Source organism: Ursus arctos, unplaced genomic scaffold, assembly GCF_023065955.2.
Source record: "Ursus arctos isolate Adak ecotype North America unplaced genomic scaffold, UrsArc2.0 scaffold_23, whole genome shotgun sequence".
NCBI classification, from domain to species: domain Eukaryota; kingdom Metazoa; phylum Chordata; class Mammalia; order Carnivora; family Ursidae; genus Ursus; species Ursus arctos.
The window spans coordinates 39,763,237-39,775,060 of NW_026622908.1; the positions used below are offsets into that span (position 1 = coordinate 39,763,237).

An 11,824-nucleotide genomic window follows, 5' to 3' on the forward strand; every position below is an offset into this window, starting at 1 on the left:
CTTCTCCCTCTCCCTCTGCCTGCTGCTCCCCCTGCTTGGCTTTCTCTCTCCCTCGAATAAATAAATAAAATCTTTAAAAAAAAATAAAGACTTAAATGTCAAATACAAAGCCTTACATTTTTGCACAGAAAATGTTGATGAATATCTTCCAGGCCTTAAAGTAAAGAAAGATTTTTTAAGAGAATTTTTAGTTTATTTTTTAGTAATCTCTACACCCAGCCTGGGGATCTAACTCACAACCCTAAGACCAAGAGTCACATGCTCTCCCAACTAAGCCAGCCAGGGGCCCCCCGAGAAGGATTTTTTTAAATAAGTCACCAAAAATAAAAACGTGGATTATAAAAGAAAACATCGGTATGTTTTTATTTTTTCCAAGCCCAGATATCCCACCAAGACTGACAATATTTTTGATGGGTAACTTTTGCTTATCAAAAGGTACCTGAGTGCCCAGATCTTGGTTTCTCATACCATTCTCCAATAAAAGGAACTAGGGCTCCTTGGAGAAGTGGCTGATTCTAGGACTGGGGCTCTAGTGTGCAAACAAGATGAGCCTGGACCATTTCACAGTGCCAGGACATAAGGAAGTACTCAAAAAAAGTGTGTGTGTGTGTGTGTGTGTGTGTGTGTGTGTGTGTGTGGTGGGGGATAGACAGGGAGACGGGAAAGAGAAGGGTATTAAAGGAGCCAACCTGAGGGGTGCCTGGGTGGCTCAGTCGGTTAAACATCTATCTTTGGCTCCGGTCATGATCCCAAGGTCCTGGGATCGAGCCCTGCATCGAGCCCTGCATCGAGCCCTGCATCGAGCCCTGCATCGAGCCCTGCATGGAGCCCTGCATCAGGCTCCCTGCTCAGCGGGGAGTCTGTTTCTCCCTCTTCCTGCTCATTCTCTCTCTCTCAAATAAATAAATACATGAAATCTTTAAAAATAAATAAATTAATTAATTTTTTAAAAAAGGAGCAAACCTGAAAGAGCTCACAGTGGCCAAAGCTGGAACAATTTGAGGGAAAACCCCAATAATATAGTGTTGAATTCTAAAGCAAAGTATAAAATAAATATCCACGAGTCCATACTGACATAAATAGATGAATAGATAAATACATGAGGGAGAAGCGACAAATCTCCCGCACAGAAAGTCCCGAGTAATTCATGTAGATAGTCCCCCCCCGCCCCCCCCCCCCCAGAGGGAGAGCTTAACTCCACACCTCGAGTGTGGCTGCACTTTGTAATTTTCTTCCCAAAAATATGATAGAAAGTGTTTTTTTTTTTTTTTAAGATTTTATTTATTTGAGAGAGAGAGAACAAGTGGTGGGGAGGGGCAGAGGGGGAGAGAGAGCCAGAAGCAGACTCCCTGCTCAGCAGGAAGCCTGATGGGGGGCTCCATCCCAGGACCTGGAGATCATGACCTGAGCCAAAGGCAGGCGCTTAACCTACTGAGCCACCCAGGTGCCTAATGATAGAAAGTTCTGAATGTCACAGAGGTTGAGAAAATAATGCTACCCACCAGTATTGTGTGACCACGATGGTAGAAGGAGATGATGTTGGAGGACTTCAGTCATCGTTTTAAGGGTAATTGAATCTCTTATTGCTGTTTAGCCTCTGGCATGAGATCAGTATTCTGTCTCTGATCAGATAAATATCTGATGTCATCGATCCAAGAATAATATGTTTAAAATGCTTCTTTGTCTCTTCCACAAATTGATCTGCTAGATCTCTGATGTTTCTCTCTTTTGATACTTGGTTGCATTAGAAAGAAAGGCTGGCAGCAGTGTTGTTCATTTGTCTAATTCACTTGAGTGCCAGGTACTTTTCAGATGGTGTACTTACTTGTCTTCTAAGAGATGGCTTTGGTTGTATTTCCTTTACTCTTTCCGGCTTTTATCCCCACTCTTTCTCTGTGTTCATCTGCACAGCTCTTGACTTACCAAACGCTCAGTTCAGCCATCACCCAGTTTTCAAATGTCTGAACTGCCCAAGGCTAATGGATAGATATTTTATTTAACTGATTTTTAAAAAATATTTTATTTATTTATTTGAGAGAGAGAAAGAGAGAACAAGCAGTGGGAGGGGGAGAGGGAGAATCAGGCTCCCTGATGTGGGACTCCATCCCAGGACCCTGGAATCATGACCTGAGCCAAGGGCAGACACTTAACCTACTGAGCCACCCAGGCACCTAATTTTAGAAGCAGAGCCTGGATGCTTTGTTTCGGGTCTTCGGAATAATGCCTTGGGCTTTGGCCAAGATGTAGAGTCTGTTGGACAGACAGTTTCCTGGAGAGTTTCGAACTATCCTCCCAACTTTGTCTGTCTTTGGAAATCCTTTTTGTACAGGGGAAAATAACTTCCCTATCTTTTGGCTAAGATCAAGTATAGTTGGCCCTCGAACAACATGGGCCTGCACCACACAGGTCCGCTTATATGCAGATTTTTAAATTCTTTTGACAAATACAGTACTGTCAATGTAGTTTCCTTTTTTTAATTTTCTGAATCACATTTTCTTTTCTCTAGTGTTATTGTAAGAATACAGGATATAATACATACACCCTACAAAATCTGTGTTAATCAGCTGTTCATGTCATCAGTAAGGCCTCCAGGCAACAGTAGGCTATTAGTAGTTGAGTTTCTGGGGAGTCAAAAGTTACATACAGATTTTTGGCTGTGCCACTAATCCCTGCATTGTTCAAGAGTCAACTGTAATCTCTTTTGTTGGGAAGCATGTGACATGAATTTTTGCAACAGGGGGTTAGAAAGGAATTTTCTCTGTATACTTAGCCCTCTGTATTTCAGGCGTCCCCCCCCCCGCCCCCAGCGTGTAAAGTACTGAAGACTGAAGACATGTGGCCTCCTGTGGTCTCTGGACCTTCCAACTGCCTTTTATCTTTGCTTTATCCCAGCCTTCTCTTGAAGGCTTAATTCTTCTTGAAAGGGGCGCCTGGGTGACTCAGTCTGTTAAGCATCTGCCTTTGGCTCAGGTCATGATCCCAGGGTCCTGAGACTGAGCCCCGCATCAGGCTGCCCTCCTCAGCCTGCTTTTCCCTCTCCCTCTGCAGCTTCCCCTACTTGTACTCTCTCTCTCTCTGTGAAATAAATAAATAAAAATCTTTAAAAAAATTATTCTTGACAAATGATATACTCTGCATTCCTGCAGTAAATTTTGCGTTTTATATGTATTAAAAGACACTGAAGGATCTGAGGATCCCTAGCCACCTTCTGCCCTCTTTCTCTACAGTCTTTCCCTGTCTCCTTCTTTTTTTAAAATATTTTATTTATTTATTTGAGAGAGAGAGAGAAAATGAGCAGAGGGGAGGGGCAGAAGGAGAGAGAGACTCAGACTCCCCACCCAGCAGGGAGCCGGGAGACCTGAGGCTCTATCCCAGGACCCTGTGATCATGACCTGAGCTGAAGGCAGACGCTTAACTGACTTAGCCACCTCTCCCCTCCTTCCCTTAGATTTATTACTTTCATTTTGGTTGAACAGTTAGAAGCCATGGTTTGTTTTCCTTTTCTTTTTTTAAAAGATTTTATTTTTAAATAATCACTACACCCAACCTGGGGCTCGAAATCACAACCCCGAGATCAACAGTCACTTGCTCCATGGACTGAGCCAGCCAGGCACCCCGTTTTGTTTATTTATGATATCATACAGCGCTGTTCATGTTTCCTTTCACTTTTCTCTGTTTATCTTCGTACGCTACTTTTGTTGTTTCTAAGAAGGGAAATATTTGGGTTTGACTGGTGTAGTTCATCCACTCATTTTCCAAACACCCATGAAGTGCCTACTTATGCTACTTCTGTAAGTAGGCAGGCCCCTCGACAAATAGCACAAGGCCCCTGCCACTTGTCTGGAAGTGCAGACACTCAGAAAAGGAAATGTAATAAACAAACAGGGTGTGTGTTGTAGCAGAGGTGTATGGCAAAGAATTGTTTTGGAGAAGTTGAGAAAAACCATCCTCTGAGCTAGGTCTTGAATGAACAGGAGCTTCTGAGGTCGAGTGGCAGAACAGGAAGGGAAGCACACAGAATGGCAGGTACAAAGATGCAGAGCCCTGCTGGGTGTGCTGAGACTGGCAGGTGTCCAAAGGTTGATGTCGCTGGGCGGGTAGTCCCCGTGGAAGGTGTGTGCACCGAGGTGATAAACTTGGGGAGGTCAGTTGCTAGCTTCTTTACTGCACGCCGAAGGAAGTGGCTTCATCTGTCTAGAACCATGGGGGGCTGTGAGTGAGATAGTATGTTCCCAGAGGTGTTAGGTTGGACCATCTTGGAGAGCTTCTGACCCCCGCTCTCAACCTTGAGCTTACACCCTGGGAATAAAGTGTGTTCAGAGCCTCTGGTTGGCACTTATCTGCCATGCCCAGGGCAACCTGGACTTACTATATCATCTTTGCTCACTGGTCTGACCTCCACCCTTTACCCCCTGGCCTGCCTCCCTCTAGAGTTGGTTCTGGCTTTCCTCGGGTGGCGGTGGGGCGGGCTGTGGCATGCAGAAAGGACATGGCAGAAGACAAGCCTTTTCACACCCTTGGCTCTCCTCTGGCCCCCCTTTCTGTCTGCTATTTCTTCAGATCTTGGCCTCTGCTTTCTTCCAAATACTTGGCTTCCAGCCCAGGTGGGAGAGGGAGAAAGAACTTGTTTCCTTCAGCTCCTCTCTGAAAATAATCGGGCTGGCACCAGTCAGGAACAAGAAGTTCCTGAGTGTCTGCACCCCATGCTGTTGATGTCCGGCAGTCCCTGCTATGAACCTTTATGATGATGACGATGGTTTTTTCTTGCTATGAACCTTGTCTCTGCCCCACTTACCCTCCATCCCAGGATCTCTGTGGAGGGAAGTTAGGTGGTCTTTAAAGCCTCTGCAGCGGCCTCCATGGCTTAGCATAGTGAAGTGATGGGGGGCCGGGGTGGGTGGGTAAAGGAACCCTGGCACCCTGGGGAGATTGGGCTGATCTGTGGGAGGCCCTCCAAAGTGGGGAAAAGTCTGGTCTGTTGTAGGAAAATGGTGGATGCCTCTAACTGAGCCCAACCTTGGAATGTTTGCTACAGGCCTGAGGTTGCCCGGCAGGCGCTTAAGGCTCTTCTGGATGTCGGAAGCCTCGCTGCCCGACATCCTGGAGCCAGAAACTGGGGGTGGGGTGGGGTAAGATGGGGAGTGACACCTTCAACTCTCCTGTTCAAACAGATTCACCTTAAAACCTCACGGAGAAGAGCGGGTTAGAGTTCGTTCAGTCAAGTTAATAAAGCAAAGTATTGTAGTGGGTGCTCGATGCTGCATGATGAGTTATTTGAACTGGACTCAGGATGAGTCTTGAAGGACGAGTAAGCCCTGCGGGGAAGGGGAGGTCTAGCGCCAAGTCCCAGAGGCCTGGGGGGCAAGGCTAGGTCGGGGAAAGAGGGGGAACTGAGTTTGGCTGGCTCTGAGAGCGCCAGTGGCCGTGCGAAGTTGGAAGGACCACGCGATGCCCTGAGCCCAGGACCAGGGGCAGACGGAGGATGGCGTCGGGGTAGTCACCCGCCTTAGGAGTGGGCGAAGAGGGGGCCCCCGGGACCCCCGCGGTGCTGGACTGCCCCTCCCCGTCCCCTTCAGGGGGCGGGACAAGTCAGACTCCCCCCACCCAAAGGTGGCTCGGGGCTCAGCTCTCTTAGCGTCCCACTGGAAGGAACGTTAGGGGCAAACAGGTTGGAGAGGAGGAGCTAGAGCACGCCGCCCTCCCGAGCGGTCTCAGAATTAGCAATCCGGGCCGTTCCTCTTTAAGGGGCGGGCAGGGGCGGGGCTCCCCTGCCTCTACCCGGAGGCTGCGCCCGTCCCCCTCCCCACAGACGCAGACGCAGTCGCCGAAGCTGCGCGGGCTTTCCTGACCTCGGGAGAAGGTGCTGAGGCCGTGGTGAGGCCGGGAGGTAGGGCAGGAGTCCAGCCACCACTTGACCGCCGGCTGCATCGTGTCGCCGGTTCCGCAGGCACCATGAGCCAGGACACCGAGGTGGACCTGAAGGAGGTGGAGCTGAACGAGCTGGAGCCCGAGAAGCAGCCGATGAACGCGCCGTCCGGGGCGGCCATGGCCGCGGTCGTGGTGGGCGGTGCCGAGAAGAACGGGCTGGTGAAGATCAAGGTGGCCGACGACGAGGCGGAGGCAGCGGCCGCGGCCAAGTTCACCGGCCTGTCCAAGGAGGAGCTGCTGAAGGTGGCGGGCAGTCCCGGCTGGGTGCGCACCCGCTGGGCGCTGCTGGTGCTCTTCTGGCTCGGCTGGCTCGGCATGCTAGCGGGCGCCGTGGTCATCATCGTGCGGGCCCCGCGCTGCCGCGAGCTGCCGGCGCAGAGTTGGTGGCACAAGGGCGCCCTCTACCGCATCGGCGACCTTCAGGCCTTCCAGGGCCCCGAGGGGGGCGACCTAGCGGGTGAGCTCTGTGCGCGCCCCCGGTTTAACGGGCCGCGGGCTCCGGTCCTCACCCCACCCCGCCCCGGATCGTCCCCGCACCCTGGGACGTAGCTTCTCCTTCCTTTCTTTGGAGAAAACCGCTCCCACTCCCTCTTGTGCGAGGGTAGCTGACTCAGCGTCTTCCGGCGCCGGAAGCCGGTCCTGATCCGGTGGCTGACGTTTCTGAAGTAATGTGCCGGGCACCTTACATCAGCAACTCTGAGTCTCATGATCCAAGCTCACCCCCCGGCCCCACACTTAGTTCCGGGGAGAGGGGAGACTAGGGCAGATCAGGGGCCTCTCAGAGGGACTTCACTTTAACCCTGCTTCCCCGTTTCAGGCCTAAAGCAGCATCTCGATTACTTGAGCACCCTGAAGGTGAAGGGCTTTGTGCTGGGCCCAATTCACAAGAACCAGAAGGATGACCTCGCGGGGACCAACTTGGAACAGATCGACCCCACTTTTGGCTCCAAGGAAGACTTTGACAATCTCTTGCAGTCCGCCAAGAAAAAGAGTGGGTGTCCTGGAGTTGTCTTGGAAGCCGCTGAGAAGGACTTGGCCTTCTGGCCACTTAGGAAAGACAGGATAGGATTTTTGTTCGGTTTACTCCTGACTGGCTCTGAGTTTTCCTAAGGCAGGTACAGGGAAGATTTCTTAGGCTTCAGCCTAAAAGGAATTTGTCAAGTCGTTTAGAGACTTTCTGCTTGCTGTGTGTTCAGCCATTTAACATCTGGGCTTCAGTGCCCTTATTTGTAAAATGTAGGCTTTTCCTGATTCAGTGGTTTATTTATTTTTTTTAAAGTAGGTTCCACTGCCCAATGTGGGACTTGAACTCATGACTCTGAGACCAAGACTCAGCATGCTTTACTGACTGAGCCACCCAGGCGCCCTAATTCAGTGGTTTTTAAACTTGTAAAGGAGCGGATCCTTTTGAGAAAAATATCCAAATAAAATCACAGGGTTCACTTTGGGTGTGGGGAGCCCAGGACCCCATAGCTCAGCCTTCTCTACTGTACTATGTACCTTCTGCCTTAGAACATCTTAAACCGAGTTCAAATCTAAGCGTTTGTGCCACATAATACATAGGGAATAGTCTACCGGCTTGTATTTGTTGATTTCTTCCTTTTCCCTGACCCCAAAGTCTTTCTCACGACTACCTCTTCCTCCATTGTTCCAGGCATCCGGGTCATTCTGGACCTCACTCCCAACTACAGGGGCGAGAATTCGTGGTTCCTCCCCACGGAGATTAATACTGTGGCCGCCAAGATGCAGGTGAGTGTGTTGGTGCTGACGGCAGGTGGGAGCTGGATGTGGGGCTGTGTCGATCCTCCTGGCAAGCCCTGTAAACCTAGCCTGGCTCCAGCTGAGGGGCCCCTTGCTCCTTGGAGCCAAACTGGCGCACTGCTACCATGGGCAGGAGGGGAGGCCAACAGTGCACCCCCTCCCCCTTTTTGCTCGTTCCTTTTCTGGCCAGTGATTTTTCTTGTTTCCTTGACTCTGATGGTAACAGTGCCAGGAAAGGAATTTCTCAGATGTCAATCTGGGTTTGATTTTTCTTCCTTTTGGGAGAGGAAACCGTTTCTCTGTGGGACTCCTGTTCCGTCTGGTTTCCCAGCTCTTGTTTGATGTGTTTTGGAGTGGAGCCCAGTCTGAAATTGTAAGTGTTGTGGTCTTATGTGTCTGGGACCATGCCAGGTATTTTGTATGTGTTCCGAATTTCTCCATGACCACACAAGGTCCCTGTCATCTTTCATCTGTAAATGAAGAAGCTAAGGTTCAAAGGGCTTTGCCGTGCTTAGGATTTGAGGTCTCAAGTAGTCTCATTTCTGTAATCTGCCTTACCTGAATGAAGGTGTAGGTGCAAAGACTATATCCCGCAGGCTGGGAATGGGACTTTGTCCTCCTGTCCTCCGAGCTCCTGATGCCTGGGTTCTGGGCACTGAGCAGCAGGGGGTAGAATAAAAATGGAGAACACCCTGACCCTTTGCTGGCCCCTGTGATTCTGAGGTAGAATTCTTTACTCCCAGCATTTCCATAGGCCCCTTGGGGTCATCCAGTTCGCCCTTACTAATTGCCAGAAGACCCTTTAAGAGTTACTGATTGGGGGAGGGGAGCGCCTGGCTGGCTCAGTCCATAGAGCATGTGACTCTTGATCTCAGGGTGGTGAGTTTGAGCCCCACATTGGCGGTAGTGCTTACTTAAAAAAAAAAAAAATCTCTTAATAGGTATTGATGAAGGCATGTTTTCAGATGGTGTGGCATGAGGACTAGTAGCTTCAGATGAAAATGGAAACCGGAGTAGAGAGCACAGGGCGTGGGGCTGTGGGGGTGGGGCCCCGTGTTCTGTGTTCACCCAGTTCTTGGAATTCAGGCCTGGGCCTGTGCTGCAGAGCTGACTCCTCTTTTCAAATCTTCGTCTACACTGCCGTGGGGCTGTGCTTTGAATTTCACTCTTTCATCATTGGCCTTGCTCTGACTTGCCCTCTTCCTCCTACCCTTCCCAGGCCTCAGGACACTGGAAGAGGAGTAAAGGATACTGGTCCTGGGATCTTGGCTAGCATTTTGGTCCCCTGTCTGCTGCTCTCTGACTGTGGTCTTGGGCATACTTCTTGCTTCTTTGAGAGTGTTTCCTCATTTCTGACATGAGTGTACAAGCATTCCACACATGCTAAGGGTTAAAAGAAATTACGTTTACGAACATACTTTTTCTCTTGGGCCTTTCCTATCGGTGTCCAAAGGTGAAGCTGTGTGATTTGCCCTGGGGAGGAACAGAAGTGAAATGCTGTAGTTAAGAATCAGTGATAGTTCAGAAGGGGAGGGAACCAAAGGCTAACCCTCTCTGATAGAGGTGGTTAAGTGAGGCCGGTCAAGACAAGTGACTCTCCCAGGGTCATGGAGAAGTGCGTCATGGGCAAGGTTTGGCATGGGCTGGATTTTGCGTCAGAGTATTGATACCTTTCCCCTGTTCTTTTGCCCCCTTCCCTGTAGGGTGCTCTGAGTTTTTGGCTGCAGGCTGGTGTGGATGGGTTCCAGGTTCGGAATGTGGAGCATCTGACAGTAAGTCCCTTTCCATGGGGAAGGCAGAGAGCCTGGATGAGAGCAGAGGGACTCTCCAGGGCTTGGTAGTGTTCCTGCTCCTCGACTTTGCTTTTTTCTCTTCTAGGATGCGTCTTTGTTCTTGGCTGAGTGGCAGAACGTGACCAAGAGCTTTAGTGAAGATAGGTAGGTGCTAGGCCTCCCCTGCCAGATCTGCTTCCTTGTGGGATCCCCTCAGTTGAGCGCTAGGCCCCAGGAATGGGGGAATTCCTAGTCCAAATTCTTCATCTTCATTTTTTTGTTGTTCTTTACCAACCTTGTTCCCCACCCTGCTCTGTGCAGGCTCTTGATTGCAGGGACCGAGTCCTCTGACCTTCAGCAGATTCTGAGCCTGCTTGGATCCACAAAGGACCTGTTGTTGACGAGCTCATACCTGTCAAGCCCTGGTTTCAGTGGGAAGCGCATCGAATTCCTTGTCACCCAGTTTTTGAACGCCACTGACAATCGCTGGTGCAGCTGGAGTGTGAGTGCCGTCGTGGGGGGCGAGGGTGCCGGAAGAGGCCTGGCGGAGGAAGGGGTGCTGGCAGATGGAGGCAAAGGCGGGCTTTGGGGTTCACCTCCGTGCATCCATTCCTGCAGCTGTCTCAGGCGGGGTTCCTGACTTCCCTCGTGCCGGCTCATCTCCTCCGCCTCTACCAGCTGCTGCTCTTCACCCTGCCCGGCACCCCAGTTTTCAGCTATGGAGACGAGATTGGCCTGGAGGCAGCCGCCCTTCCTGGCCAGGTATGGCTTGCTGCCTCCTCCCCGCGCTGGGAGGCGGTTGTGTTCATCTAGCACGACGGTTGTGTGCATGGCAACAGGCAGACATGAGCCTTGGGTGGAAGTGCGTTTGATTCCTGGTCAGTCCCCTCATCGGTCACTGTGTGGCCTCGGCAAGTCATTTCCCGCCATGGCCTTGACCATCTCTTCTGGGATATTGCATTTCTTGTAGGGATTCAATGAGAGCCTATTTTAAAAGGTGATGGCTGACCCCTGGCAGGTATTCAGTATGGGAGCCGTCACTCACCTGTCCATTCATTCATTCGTACGATCGGGGGACTCTTTTATGTCCTCCAGCAACTCATAGTTTAGTGGAGGACCCAGATGAGTACGAGAAATGTGCAGTAGCCCCTCTGTGATCGGGTAAGACCACGAAGGCTCTCACTTAGTTTAGCCAGAGGGCTGGAGGTTGACACCCCAGCTGATATTGCTAGAACTGGTCGTTCACGGAGTAATTGCTCTATGCCACGCACAGAGGATACAGCAGTACACAAGAGAGCTGCAGGTGGCCAAGTTAGATAATAAAATAGAATAAAGGTGCCCAGTGCTGCTCAGTGCTGTGCAAAAGAGAGCAGGGCCAGCGGCCTAGAGGACAGGGACGGGAGACGTTCTCCATCCAGGGGCCACAGAAGATCTGGTGAGACAGCTGAGCAGAGGCTGGAGGGCTGTGAGGGAGCTGGCTTGTGGCTGGCTGGGAGAAGAGCCCCCTGGGCGGAGGGCACAGTGTGGGCAGGGCCCCGGGGCAGGAGCCTGCCTTGCCTGTCCGGTAGCAGTTAGGCCACAGTCGGGGGAGGCTCTGCATGGATAGGGCTGGGAACGGGAGGAGAAGCGAGAGCAGGCCCAGGCCTTTTCCGAGTCCTGTTTTCTCTGCTTTTCAGCCTGCGAAGGCTCCGTTTATGCTCTGGGATGAATCCAGCTTTCCCAACACCTCAGGACCTGGAAGTAGCAACATGACCGTGAAGGTAAGGGTTTTGGGTGGGCCAGGCCCGCTCAGCGGGTGGGCAGGTGGCTTGTAGGAGTTCGCGCCCTTTATCTTTTCCTGCTGTCTCCCTCCTTTGCAGAGCCAGAATGAAGACACTGGTTCCCTCCTCTCCCTATTCCGGAGGCTGAGTGATCAGCGAGGAAAGGAGCGCTCTCTACTGCACGGAGACTTCCACGTGCTCTCGTCGGGGCCGGACCTCTTTGCCTATATCCGCCAGTGGGACCAGAACGAGCGTTTCCTGGTAGTGCTCAACTTCGGGGAGGTGGGCCAGCCTGCCAGGTTGGGGGCCTCTGGTCTGCCGGCCACCGCCAGCCTGCCAGCCAGCGTCGACGTGCTACTCAGCACCAGGCTAGACCGTGAGGAGGGTGCCTCTCTGGAGCTGGAGCACCTCAACCTGGAGCCCTACGAGGGGCTGTTGCTCCGCTACCCCTATGTGGCCTGACAGGACCCACCGTCCCTCTCCTCCCCAGGCCCTTTAGGTCCTGGTTTCTTTTCCTTTTTTTTTTTTTTTACTGTCACAGATTACAGATGAAATCCCAGATAAGGTGTGTTCTGGCTTCAAATAAAAGTCACTCCCACCTGG

The 11,824-nt window shown here is 51.4% G+C and overlaps 1 protein-coding gene across 1 annotated transcript; it reads left to right on the plus strand.

The window, feature by feature from the left end:
• Window positions 1-3,494: 3,494 nt before the first annotated feature.
• On the plus strand, window positions 3,495-11,824 carry SLC3A2 (solute carrier family 3 member 2). Its single transcript, XM_026487706.4, has 9 exons — window positions 3,495-6,385; window positions 6,746-6,919; window positions 7,583-7,677; window positions 9,393-9,461; window positions 9,568-9,626; window positions 9,783-9,963; window positions 10,080-10,223; window positions 11,138-11,221; window positions 11,321-11,824. Exons 1-9 carry the CDS (start codon window positions 5,953-5,955, stop codon window positions 11,681-11,683), a joined length of 1,602 nt encoding a protein of 533 aa, XP_026343491.1. The 5' UTR covers window positions 3,495-5,952; the 3' UTR covers window positions 11,684-11,824.

Bases quoted from the DNA above. Each gene is read 5' to 3' on its own strand.
- SLC3A2 (XM_026487706.4), top strand. From the start codon at position 5,953: ATGAGCCAGGACACCGAGGTGGACCTGAAGGAGGTGGAGCTGAACGAG. The intron at 7,678-9,392 runs GTGAGTGTGTTG...CCTTCCCTGTAG, and splicing joins CTGTGGCCGCCAAGATGCAG to GGTGCTCTGAGTTTTTGGCT. The intron at 9,462-9,567 runs GTAAGTCCCTTT...TTTCTCTTCTAG, and splicing joins GGAATGTGGAGCATCTGACA to GATGCGTCTTTGTTCTTGGC.